We start from the raw sequence: 13,887 nt of genomic DNA, 5'->3' as shown, positions 1-13,887 counted from the left end.
TTATTCATATACAGCAAGAAACTCAGGATATCACTACATTTTATATAGAATCTATTAGTAGAAAGCTCCAGTGTTTTAAACATGGAACTTTTCTAATCTGTATAACACTTTCAATCTAAGCTTGGAATAATGAAGCACTTTTCACTTGGTCAAAAGTGGGAGATATGAGGAGATTCTAGGACTGTAAATTATGCTTGTGACATAACCACATATTCCTGATGCTTGTGAAATGACCCTCACACGGCATAACCAGTTGGTCATGTGACCAGCCAGGGTGACATTGCTACTAGATGATTTTCACATATCGTGACCAGTCAGTCACCTGACCAACTGATTGCATAAGAACTTTAAAAGCAGAAGAGAACAAACAAGACTCTTCAAAGTTCCACTGAACAAAGCTCCACCTAGTCTGGTGGTGAAACATTCAGAAACTAAACATTCAGAAAACAAACCACCACCAACGTCTACCACCCAAGATACACATATTTTCCACTATTTATATTCATATATATATTATGTTTCTAGACTGCTTATCTCCCTCAAGGAATATATGGAAAATGCCTGAAAAGATTTGATATTTTGCTAATGATGATACATAAAGTATAAGAAAAACAGCTTATATGAAAATCAAAGCTGAATTAAGTATTTGGCTAAAAAAATCTGTTACGAGTTCCAATACACTGCACAATTGCTTGAACACCTCCAGTTAACTTGTTTGGTATATTTGTGAATATAATTCACCAACAAAAAGTAAATTGAATCTATACACATTGTATTTTGTAACTTACTATGGCATTTTTTTCCTGTGACTGCACCTTTTCCATCGCTGCTTTGGTGTTTTGGACAATTTTCACAAGCCACCTGACCATATTTTCCATTATAGGACCCAGCAGGACATAAAATACAGTTTGTTCCATATTTTGCACTGAATCTACCTGGTGGACATGTCACTATTCCATTAGAAAAGAAACAAAATTATATATCATATAACAAATTATATACAATATAACAATTTATATACCTGCCTTCCATTGAGGACATATATACAGGGGTAGAATACGACAGGGTTAACTGCCGGTTCGGGATTTACAAGGTACGGTGATTTATGATGTGCTTCCCTGCAGGCGCCTGTAAATCGTCATCAGCACGCTGCGTGCAGAGAAGCAGCTTTTGAAACAGCCCTCTTTTCCTGGCATTTTTAACTGCAGCTGTGCCTTGTTCGGCAGCTGAAGTTGAAAAATCAAGAAATAAAGATCAGGTAAGAGCACGGGTGGGCAGGTGGGCAAAAACATCAGCAGACATAGAATTGGTTCTATGTCTGCTGCTCTTCAGAGCTACCGGTTCTACAGAGGTGGACAGAACCGGTAGAAACCCACCCCTGCATATATACTGCTTGAGGCAAAAACGGGGCTGTGAAAATACAGATTCCTCATATCCTGGATATAAACTGTTTCAACTTCTTACCTCAAGGCGACACTATAGGGCATTGCACACCAAAACAACTAGACACAAAGACAGTTTTCCCATCATGTCATCACTCTGCTAAACAACTAATTCCACAACACTGTCTTATGCCCTAGGATATCAAACTATGTAGCAGGGCTGTATTACTATTATCATCTTTCCAATTACCTATTATATTCCTTTAGCATCTTATGACTATCACTTTGTTGCTTATATCTTATGATTATATTGCTTGTTTTTATTTTGTATCTTATGACTATCACTGAGTTTTGTATCTTATGATTTATGATGGTCTTATAATTGTAACCATGATTTATCATGTTGCTTGCATGTATACTGATAGTTTATGCACCAGAGACAAATTCCTTGTGTGTCTAATCACACTTGGCCAATAAATAATTCTATTCTTTTCTGTTCTATTAATCCCATCCCATTTCATTCCATTCCATTCCATTCCAGCATATGGCCATAAGTGTGGACTGACTATTGAGCATCCAAAATCTGATCATAAAACTGGGGTGAGAGGTGACGTCAAAATATTGAAACCAGATTGTCAATTGCTTTGGGGGGTCAGTTGTAACTGAACATTAGCCACGATGTCAACGACTACTTGTATCAATCTCATTATATTGGAAGTGTAAAATAGGTAAGGGGATATACAATCATATGATATGGGTTTCCCTCAATATTGCCATAATATTGGTTTTATATTCATAATATAGCACATTAATAAAAGATGTCAATGTATTTTGAATTATATACCAAAATATGCTGGGATTAATAAAAAACTATTAGTTTGTAAACACATCATTAATTTATTGTCAATATGCTTTTGTTATTTTTTGTTGCTTTTTATATATTAAAGATTTTTTTTAAAAAAATATCAAGCATAGGGATCTGCAAAAAAACCAAAAAGGCAAATGATGAAATGTGAGAGGGGACATAAAGGAGTGCATTGGAAGTGCATTGGAGTGCAATCTCAAAGGCTAAAGATTACACTGAGATGCTGTAAGACATCTTGCCACTTCTTATAATTTATATCAGCACTATTGCGGCTAGATTTTCTTGCCAAACCTTTTGCTTTCTTCCTACCCTTTTTTCAAAGGAATAGCATACTTGAAGTCCCAGATGCAAAATGCAACTTTCAGACATTAACTGCAAATGGGTGGCTAGTTGTTAATTTCCCATTAACAAATTATCTTTTCTCCTCCCCATCCTTTTTTTTTTAAAAAAATATTTTTTTTATTAATTTTCAATAAAACATACACAAACAAAACACAAAACATAAAACTTCTTTTTGGAAAGCGGCTTAGTCCCGGGTTACATCTTTTTGTACAGACATAAATTAAATACATGCTCATTTTATATACCATTTCATATCTTATTTACCATTCTACATGTTCTATATAGCCTTCTCCCCTCTTTTCACTCTCTTAATTCTATTTTATTTATTTCATCTCAATATAAATCATTATGCTTGTATCTTTTGTCTGTTCTATTTCAATTATCTATTATCTTTTCTCATTAACACAAAATTTCTCCTGTAATCACTGATTGAAGTATGATGCCTTTATATCTTTCCCCTAAATTTAACACTTAAAATAATATATAATTTTCATTCTGATTCTGCTTAGTACATTCTAAAGCTACGTACTATATTTTAAAATAGGAAGATAATAAGTTTATAATATAATTAAAACAATAATCCATAACAAATTAAACTCTATCATTAAATCTGAAGCATTTTACATTCCTTTTAACATTTTATCCCATTTTATAATCATATAATGTTCCAGTTTTCTAACATTATTTCAAATACAAATACAACAATACAGTCTTATGTACTTTTGCAGAATCTATTTTTTAATTATATTTTTACCCATTATCTCTGAATAAATCCTGTTTCTTTACATCTTGTTTCAAACCTTTGTAACTTCTCTTCCCTTTTTCCCTTCCTTTCTTCTCCAATCTAGCCTTTTACCCCCTTGTCTCTTGATCTCCACCCTCTTAATCTCCACCCTCTTCTGTATTCCTCTTTTCTGTTGCTTTCTGACATTGTATCGATTTTTCACCTTATTTTCCCCTTTTTTGGTTGTTTTTTAAGTCTTAAATTCTCCATTCTCTTTCCTCTCTTTCCCTTTTCTTCCCCAGCTAGAGTTGCTTGTTCATTAAAGATCGCTTCTTCTTCACCCCAATCCTCTTGTTCTTGTAGTTTCTGATAGGTAAAAATCGCCATTTCTAAGAAATGAAAAACGGATCCAGAAGAGCCCTTCCCTTCTTATTCCTCTTCTTTTAGCTTTTTAAATTCCATTTTCAGTTCATCAACAAGTAATGCCATTGTGAAAAAATTTTTAAACAACCCAGATGTTTTTAGCCTTTCAAATAATAATTTCCAAAGGTCCCAAAGTCACCAAGCAATCCAAATACACACAGTCTGTTTCATTTAGCACTTTCTTCTTTTTATACTTTCTCTTCCTGGGGTTACAGTTCAGTTGCAAAGTTCCAAAATATATCTTTTAGAAGTCTTGTTACAATTTAACTCTAGTCTTATAAGTTCCAAGCAGCCTCCTCCAGCAAAATCTTAATATTAATTCTTTTCCTCTCCCTTCCCACTTAGAGCAAAATATATATATATATATATATATATATATTTTCCAATGTTCAGAAATCTTTAATGTCCCCTTGGCTTTAATTTTCAAATTTAATTACCTGCTGATGCCAAAACGGGTTTTTCTGATTTCCATCTGCTGTCACCGTAAGGAAGGAGAGTGAGAAAAAACAAACTTTCCCTTTCTACTTTCATTTGCCGCTTTTTCCGATCTTTTTTGGGAACGATGTATCTTTAATAAAATTTAAATTCCAGGGTATTTAAATGTTACTTATTATCCCGCTCAGCCAAAAACTTTCACTTCTCAGCTTCCTCCTGCACATTCTTTATCTGGATGAAAGCTTCTTTGTGGCGGCCATTGCAGACTGCCGCTCCACCGCTTTCGGAAAAGGGAGTTAAGCCAGCAAAGGAGGGAGGTTGTGATTCCCCCGGACCCCTGTCGGATCACCCCTGTCTTCAGTTACCTCTAGGGGGTAACTATTAGCCCCCAAATCTGGCTGGATCAGGGGCACTCCAGTGGCGAGTGCAACAGAAACCGTGCACGATCGCGGATTCCTGCCCCCGGCAAAGCCTTGCAAACTGGAAGTCCTCCCCATCCTTCTTTTATACCTCTCTATAATTCTACTGGAAACTCACCACAGCATCCTGGACATATTGTATTGTTGTTCATGGTACTTGTGTTTTTTCCAAACCCTGGTTTGCAATGATCTATTTTAACACCAGACAGAGTACCTGGAACATAACTTAAAAGATCACCAGGAAATGAATCTGTGTTTTGCACTTCAAAGAATTGCTTGATTTTGACATAGGCCTACAATTTAAAAAGATGATTGCATTAATATTTGATTGTCAATTATTTCCAAAATGGATTATATATAGAATATCATACAAGATACACGTTTCTGCCACTGTGTTTCTCACAAAATAAGGCTGGGCCTTATTTTGTTTGACCCCCGAAAAAACGGCTAGGCTGTCTTTTGGGGGGGTGACTTAATTCCCCCCCCTTGCATCCTCGGGTGGCTGGGTGGCGACAGCTTGGATGTTCGGGAGACCTTCCGCCACTGTTGCTTTCCCTTCTTCCTTGCTGCCGCGGTGTTAGAGCACCGCTGCGGCGCTTGGTACAGCCATGTGCAGCCAGTCAGGGCTCCTCCCTGCAACCGGAGCCCTGAGGAGACACTTGGCTTCAGGCGCTCCTGTTGCCGCCTTCCCTTTGCCTTCGAAGGTAAAGTGAATTATTTTAAAAATGACACCCTACTACAACAAAGCCTCCCCTGCCTGAGAGGGCAACCCAACTCCACGCAGGGAGGCAAATCTCCTGGGACCACAACGTAGGATAGGCCCACCTCAGGAGAAGTGCCCAGCCACCATCCCTGCCTGGAGCCAGGCAGAGCGCGAAGAGCTCTACCTGGGGCACCCAGCACAGCTGACAGGTGGGCCCCTCCTTCCCGGCGGCAGAGCTCTCACCAAGGCAAGCAGTGCCTCCTCGCGGACCCTCCGCTCATCCCGCCAGGCCGCACTGGAGCCATGTGGGCTGGGCAGAGCCAGGAAAGCGAGCCGCGGGTGTTTCCTGGCTCTGCCCAGGCGCACGGCTCCGGCGTGGCCCTGGCGGGATGAGTGGAGGGCCCAGCGGAGAGGCGCTCACTGCCTTGGTGAGATCTCTGCCGCCAGGAAGGAGGGTCCGCCTGTCAGCTGTGCTGCAAGCCCCAGGCGGAGCTCTTCGTGCTCTGCCCAGCACCAGGCAGGGATGGCGGCTGGGTGCTTCTCCCGAGGTGGGTCGATCCTGCGCTGCAGCCACGGGAGATTCGTCTCCCCACGTGGGGTTGGGCTGCCCTCTCGGGAAGGGGAGGCTTTGTTATAGTAGAGTGTCATTTTTAAAATAATTTGCTTTACCTTCGAAGGCATAGGGAAGGCAGTGACAGGAGCACCTGAAGCCAAGTATCTCCTCAGGGCTCCGGTTGCAGGGAGGAGCCCTGACTGGCCGCACGTGGCTATGCCAAACGCCGCAGCATTGCTCTAATGCCGCAGCTGCAAGGGAGAAGGGAAAGCAACAGTGGCGGAAGGCCTCCCGATATGAAGTGCCCCACCAACACAGGCAGCACCATATCCCGGCATGCAACAAAGTACTTCCTAATGGCAAGCCCCCCCCCGCCATTCCCCCCCATTTCACATGTTTAATATGGGCCTTAATTTGGGGGAGGGGCTTAATTTGATTTTATGCCAATAAAACATGGTGGGGCTTCCTATTGGTGAAGGCCGTATTATTGGAGAAACACGGTAGCTAACATCATAAATAGTAGTTTCTATACAAAAAAAAATCAGTCATGTGCAAACTGCATTCTGGGCATGAACTAGTTGCAATATCCTCAGAATATATTAGGTTTTCTTGGTGAGTGTGTGTGTGGGGAGGGAGGCAGGCCTACCCAACCATTCCAGAAAATTATGAACCATCATTGAAACAAAAGTTCTAGTATAGAAAGTGGTTTACAAATTTGAAAACAATGTTCCACTAAAAGTTGATGAGATCTGTAGGTAGCAAAATCTGATAAGTGTGGCAGACCTTAATATTAAGAAAAATATATTGATTTTGTGGATTTACATGATTATCTCTTTTTTTTTGACAGACTCGTGTCTTGAAGCATACTATTCTCAAATATGATTTCTTTTTAAAAATCTTTTAGAATAATTCTACATTACCTTTCTGATGCTGCTTTTGGAATGTTCACAATGAGAATTTTGACAAAAATCTCCTGTACCTAGTCCAAGAGGAAACACTGCAAAAAGTGAAAAGGAGAGAATGTTTTATGCTTTAATTACATTTTTGAAGATGGTTTTAAACCATATCTTAATATAATAATTTAATGTATCAGAATACAGGTAAAATCAGACTGCAATATCAGGGCATTATCAAATGGTAATGGTGATCTATGAAAATATATACTTAAAAGTTAGTTACTCAGGTATTGTTTTTTTAAAATTATTGATTAACCACAAAAACCAGCACATGATTTGAATCTATTAAGGATTAGTTCTGTATCTATTGGGAGAGAAGACCTTTTTAAAAAAACACTTCTTCCTTGAATATAAAAATAACAGGATTCAATCAATGTTTTCCTTCTAGCCAACACAGCTGTGCAGTTAGGGAACCCAATGCAATAGCAGTTTTTGGGGACAGCTATAGAGAAATGGGGAGTTACCAAGGAGAAAAGAATTTTGGTAGTGGCAAAAGCTCATGGTTTTGCAGTCTCAGTATACAGTATGTTCTCTGAACACTAAGCAAAGATGATATGTCAACTGAAAAAACAGTATTTTTAGATAAAATTATTCCTTGATTTATGATGGTAATTGCCTTCACTAAGTAATGTGGTTGTAAGGCATGATAGCATCACTTAGGGATGGCAATCCCTAAAGTCCCGGTTGCTGTTGTTAATCAAATCTCACAGGTGCCAGTTTACCACAAAAGGTTGTATGATGGTGCAAGCGGGGGCAAGGAGGATACACAAAGTTGTGTGTGAGAAGCATGGTGCAGGTTGATGTGTGTGACTGCACAAGAGGTATGACACAGGTCAGGTGTACAAGGCTGCATCAGGATACAAGAGTTGTGAACAGATCAGGGAAGGTGCCCAAGGATGCAATGGGGCATGAAAGATACAGCATGGGTTGAAGAAGGTGCAAATGAGTGCAAAGGGATGTGTGAGAAGTATGGCACGGATAAGAAAAGATGTGCAAGGGAATGGTTTAAGTTGGGGACGTTGTGCAAGGATGTGAATGAGGCACAGCTAGGGTTGGGGGAGGTGTGCAAGGATAACAGTGATTGGTGCGATTTGGGGGGGTATTTAATCCAATGACTTGTGATCTTCCCTGTCAGCTTCCCTATTGACTTCCTGGCAAAAACAGCAGAGAAGATTGCAAATGGCTATCATGTGATTTCAGCGCATGCAACCTGTGTGAAGTAGTTGTCAAGATTGCAATCACATGACTGTGGTGAACAGCCAGAATTTTGTGGAGTAATCATAATCACCATTTGCTCATTATCATTATAACATCTAGCAGTCACTGAATGGAATGGTGCTAGATCAAGGACTACCTATATGGGGATTTCATAGTTGTATTGAGAGGTGTGGTTGCTAATGGCTTAAAGACATTGGAGATGGTCTTTGCTTCAGCAGTTTGAGTCTTAGCATCCTGTGACAGAGTGAATTTCCATAATTTGCCTTGGCTTTCAGTTTGAAAGCATGCTATATGCAAGTAGATAAATAGGTATCACTTTTGGGGGGAAATACAGCAGCATTTGTGCAGATGGTTGGACCCCTGCCAATATTGGATCTGCCTGGGATGATTTGGAGAATAGTTGCTCATGTATTTTTGACACCTTTTTAATGGTCATATATACTGAAATAGGCTCATTATTATATTTGTAATACATGTGATATTATTATCATTTGTACAACAGAAATAATATCTGCAATATTTTCATATTTGTGGTATTATAGAATATTATATAACACACAAACACAAACATAGAAGTAGCAAGCAAAAGTTTCACCTTACCTATGAACTGAAAGGTAAATTTATATGTTATTTTTTTCAGTGTATCTGTAGCAGTATGACACTGGGTGTTCCATTGCTTGATTTCACAATTAAGCTTGTAAATTAGGCTCTCTAATTTCTCTAAGAGATATTTTATAAATGAAGCCACTGTGCTAGTTTCACAGGTTCCACTTGTGAATTCTGATGTCATGTATATACTCCTTTCTGGCACATGATATACTGTTAAAAATTAAAACAAATTATTTCTCTAACAGTTCACAATATGCAAGTTACCAACAGCTAACACGAATGCATTATTGCTTCTGCTAAAGAATTTGTTTTCTTCTTTTGACTGTAACATGAAGCAACAGGATCCAGGCAGTCTCTCCTTTTTTAAAATTTTGTTCAAGTGACTGTTGTTTTGAATTCCCAAGTTCCCTAGTAGAACTTAATAAAATATGCTTAAATCTGAAAAATCATCTTCACGTGACTGCTCCTAAATTTCCAGAGAGTGGTAAAGTGGACTACTATTTTGGAAAAGGGAAATAAGGCAGTGGTGGTATTCAAGTAATTTAACAACTGGTTCTTCCTAGTGACTGGTTGCGTGGGCATGGCTGGGGGCAATCATGTGACTGAGTGGGTGTGGCCAACTCAACATCACTCATGGCAAGGTGGGGTGGCACAGGCAAGCTGATGCTTAATAAGCTCTAAATAAGCTCTAAACCAACAGACAGGACGATTTCCAACATGCTGCTGCTAAGCTCCTGAGTTCCCTGCGTGAGCTCTGGAAGTCCAGTACTCCTTCCCTGTCCAGTCAGCCTGCATTCTCCTCTCACTTCAGGCACTGAGTGCCCCAGCACCCTATGTGTGCAACCTCCCAAATTTTTTAAGAATTAGAACCTCGGGGAGACACGGTGCACTGATCTCTGTCTCCCTCTAGGTCCAGCCTTGGAAAAGCCCACACTCCTACTCCTTTCAACCACAATCAAACTCCCTTTTTTCCAGTGCTCGTGCAGGGATCCTGGGAGCTTAATGGCAGCATGTTGCATGCCTTTCACTCCAAGCAGCCTGGGCTGGAAAATGCATGACTGGAGCGGAGTGATCCTCCTTAATAAGCTCTAAACCATTGCTGCTCCTCCACAAAGCCTGGCTTTGGCTGCAGCCGATGGCCCATACCCTAGAGGCCACCAACAGAACTGACTGGGCAGGGAACGAGTATTGGAGCAGCCAGGGAATTGACTTCCAGAGTTTCTGTGGAGAACCCGGGAGCCTAGCAGCAGCATGTTGCATACCTTAAGAAGCCCGATGGTGGCCTCTGGGATCTGGATGGTTGGCTACCACCAGTGCAGGGCTTGGAGGAGTGGCAATGGTTTGGAGCTTGAAATCCAGCAGGAGAAACCTGGGCAGAGAGTAGACTGATCTCTCCCGCTCCCTTCCTCGAGAAAGGGGCAATGTGGGAGTAATGGACTCTTAGTAGATGGACTTCATAAGGGGTGCATAATCTACCCCTCTCAATACCCAAACTGGGCAAGCTGGAAGAAAGATTTGCTGTCGTGCTGGTGAGTACGGACCAAGTGGGCTTTTTGTGCCCCACCCACCCACCCCATCCCAATCCAGCATGGTGCAGACAGCCCAATGGAGGCAGAAAACAGGGGGGTTCAATTGGCCCTTCTCTCTTTTTCCCCCTAGCCTCCTTTTGCCAGTATGTGCCAGGCAGGCTCAGCAGGCAGTCACAATTTTTAGGTGGGCTTTTTTTTTGGTCTCTGCTGCAGTGCTTCTTGGCTTACAGCACCAAGCCCGAAGTGGTGGGAGGCGAGGGTTGCCTTGAGCTCAAATGTACCATGATTACATGGAATGCTGTCGCTGCACAAGGCAGCAGGGAACTGGGATGCATGGGAGGCAGTGAAGATTAGCAAAGGGAGGCTCACCAGGCAGGTAGGGAGCTGGGCCATGTGGGAGGCAACTGGGCGAGGAACAGAGATCAACGAAGGAAGTCTCACCCGGGAGGGAGCTGGCTGCATGTGAAGTCACGGCAAAGGTAGGCAAGTGGGCTGAGCCATGGGAGCCATGTGGTAGAGGCAAGTGAGTGAGGGAGACAGACAGCAGCAGCAGCTATGCTGGAGGTGAGGTGAAATAAGGGGTAGCTGGGACTTCTGGGAGGGGGAGGGGTGGGTGGGGCCAGCCAGTGGTAGGATTAGCCAGTTCTCCAAACTATACAAAAAGTTAACAACCAGTTCCCGCAAACCAGTATGAACCAGCTGAATTATATCTCTGGAATAAGGGGATCAGGAGACCTAGCAAATGATTATTCATGCAGAAATCACCTCTTGTATAGATTATTACAATGGTCTCTATATAGGGCTGCCTTTGAAGATGATTTCAAAAATATAGTTGGACCAGAAATCAGCAATATGGGCTGTAATGGTCATGCCTTGGTATGTTCATGTGGCACAGCTCAATATGTTCAATTGCTCATGTGGCACAGTACCAGAGGTGGTATTCAACTGGTTCGCACCTATTCGGGCAAACCAGCAGCAATTATTTGGCATGGGTCACCGAACTGGTGGCAACCCCTGGCTGGCCACGCCCCTGACCCGGTCACCCGGTAGCTCATTTGCCCTGATCGTTCTCCTAGCTTTCTGTTCCCCATGTCCTCTTTCTCCCCGGGGTGAAAGGAAGAAAGGCATGGATGCTGCAAGTATCGTTTTCCCCGTGTGAATTAAAGTGCCTGGAGCAAGGAGTGCGGGCTGACAGAGGGTGTGGGGGTAAATCGAGCCTTGGAACAGGAATCCAGGAAAATACAAACCAATCAGCCTAATATCAATACCTGGGCAGATCCTAGAAAACCAAGAAACAGATCTGTGAACACCTTGAAACAAACAATAATGAGAAGCCAACATGGATCTGTCAAAAACGGATCACGCCAAAGAAAACTTATCTCATTCTTTGACAAAGTGACTAAATTAGTGAACCAGTGAAATGTTGTGGACATAGTACAGGGGTCGCCACCCTTTTGGATCTCAGGGACCACCAAACTCATAATTTTAGATCCCAGGGACCCCTAACTAGTTCTGTGGGCATGGCCTAATTTGTGGGTGTGGCTTGGTGGTCATGTGACTAGCTGGGCATGGCTTGTATGTAACTATTATAAATATTTATATAAATATTGATTTTTTTATAAAAAAGAGCAACTTTTACCCAAAATCAGGCAAAGCAGGCAGGCAGATTGAGCTGCTCACAGAATCACAGATTCATTCAGAAATCTATCTATCTGCCATTAGCTAGCTCAGTTTGTCACATAAAATTTCCTTGCAAGCAAACTCACAAAATTAACTTACAACACACCATTTATGTAAATATTGAATTTTTTTATATAAAAAAGCAACTTTTATCCAAAATCAGGCAAAGCAGGCAGATTAAGTTACTCACAGAATCATTCAGTGATCTATATATCTGCATCGGCTAGCTCAGTCTCTCAAATTTGCTTGCCGTGAGTCTGCACTGAATTTGTTTGCAAGCAAACCTTCAGTCCTAAGGGAGGTTCGGCTGTACTTAAAAGCAGAGCCAAAGATCTATAGACTAGCTAGAAAGCAAGAAATCCAACTATTTCCTGCTTCCTAGCTAATCTAAATCTTCCAGCACAGCAGAACAGATGATGGTTGGAAAAAGGAAAAATAGCAACTTAGCAGACAAGTTTACTGGGTAAGGAGTGGATGGGGAGGGTTCCTGTGGGCCATGTGGGCTGAGCAGCCCTGTGTTTCTGCGCAGCCTGAATTAACTGCTTTGGGGGGATGCTCTGGGGGTGAGATTTCTCTGTGGCCCACCAAAATTTTCTCACGGCCCACGGGTTGGCGACCGCTGACATAGTATACTTGGATTTCAGTAAAGCATTTGACAAAATAGACTACAATTTATTTCTTGATATAAACTAGAAAAATGTGACATAGACAGCATAGATTTGCAACTGGCTGAAACTCAAAGAGTTAATGGAACTACATCTATATGGATGGAAGTAAATAGTGGAGTACCCAAGGTTCTGTCTTAGGCCTGGTACTCTTCAATATCTTCATAAGAAATTGATTAGGAAATGAAAGGTGAACTAATCAAATTTGCAGGTGACACTAAGCCAACACCCCAGAAGATAGGCTCAAGATTCAGAGGCATCCTGATAGACTTGAACTCTGGACATACCTCACAAAATAAAATTCAATGGTGAGACATGTTTTATACTTACATGTAAAATACAGCTCTGACATGGCACTTGACTACATTGTTTGAAATCCCTGCCTCCTGATCAATTAAAAGAGCCAAAGGTAATCAGCCTCTGGCCTACCGGATATGTGCTGTCCCAGCCAATCTATGGGAATTGGATAGTTACTTAGGAATTATAAGCTGTCCCCTTAAGGGAATGCATCATGGTAAATGTAGTTAAAGGTATCCTGGGAAATGTAGTCCATGTCACGTGACCACATCTGTAATCCTAATTGGTCATTGGATTGACCCTTGGTGGGTTGGGGGAGGTTTCCCTCATTCTTTGTCTGAATTCTCTTACTCATAGCACCTTCTTTCTATCGCTACGAGATGGGTTAGGAGATAACCATCTTTTCTGCAAGGTTGATATACAAAGGATTGATCATTACAGAAGAACGTGGTCACAAATGTGAGTTATGAAGATACTTGATGTACCAATAAATGTACTTTGTTATGGATGTTTTGTGGAATTTTATCTATCTGCATCTGCACAGCTACAAATCCACCTCTGTGCAAGATAAAGGAAAGGATATTATATTATACACTGTATATCATACATATCTTGTAGGATTTATAAAAAAAGCAGCCTAGCAATATTTCAATTTCACTTTCTCCCTCATCACAAGGACAGGATTTGCAGCTTTTGGGGATTATTATAGATCATTATAGAAAAGGGCAGAGGAGAGGACATTACTTCTGAAGTATTTGAAAGCCTGAACTTGTTTAATATCATTCCTACTTATTTAGGCCCATATTTATATCTAAAAGATTTCTTTGCAAAGATTTTTTTTAAGTTTCTTTATAAGTAATCATTAAATTGTTATCTGTGAAGGAGAGGGTTGTTGAAATGAAGATGATGGCTGCATCATCTGCAAATAGAAAAGTGCAGCCAGATTTGTATTAAATTAAATTGCTATTTAATTTTGGGACTCTTGCCACTTTAGCAATAAATCAGTTTAATTGAATCTTTGTGTGAGAATCTGGTGTTTTGCGCCTAATAATTGTAGGACCAAACACTTGATGATTGAGTTCATGAT

At 41.0% G+C, this 13,887-nt stretch overlaps 1 protein-coding gene across 1 annotated transcript in view; it reads right to left on the bottom strand.

Annotated features, from left to right (window-relative positions):
• The window catches only part of LOC113437404 (uncharacterized), a 39,598-nt gene that overhangs the window by 10,846 nt on the left and 14,865 nt on the right, over window positions 1-13,887 (bottom strand). The window contains exons 3-6 of the mRNA XM_087917179.1: window positions 8,621-8,839; window positions 6,767-6,843; window positions 4,709-4,883; window positions 789-950 (exon numbers count right to left, since the gene is read on the bottom strand). Of these exons, the coding sequence (XP_087773305.1) occupies window positions 789-950; window positions 4,709-4,883; window positions 6,767-6,843; window positions 8,621-8,839 (633 nt within the window). The remainder of the gene's footprint in view (window positions 1-788; window positions 951-4,708; window positions 4,884-6,766; window positions 6,844-8,620; window positions 8,840-13,887) is intronic.

This window comes from Pseudonaja textilis, chromosome Z (genome assembly GCF_049901715.1).
Source record: "Pseudonaja textilis isolate UNSWEBS1 chromosome Z, rPseTex1.2, whole genome shotgun sequence".
Taxonomy (NCBI): Eukaryota; Metazoa; Chordata; class Lepidosauria; order Squamata; family Elapidae; genus Pseudonaja; species Pseudonaja textilis.
This window is presented reverse-complemented; position numbering and strand designations above follow the sequence as displayed.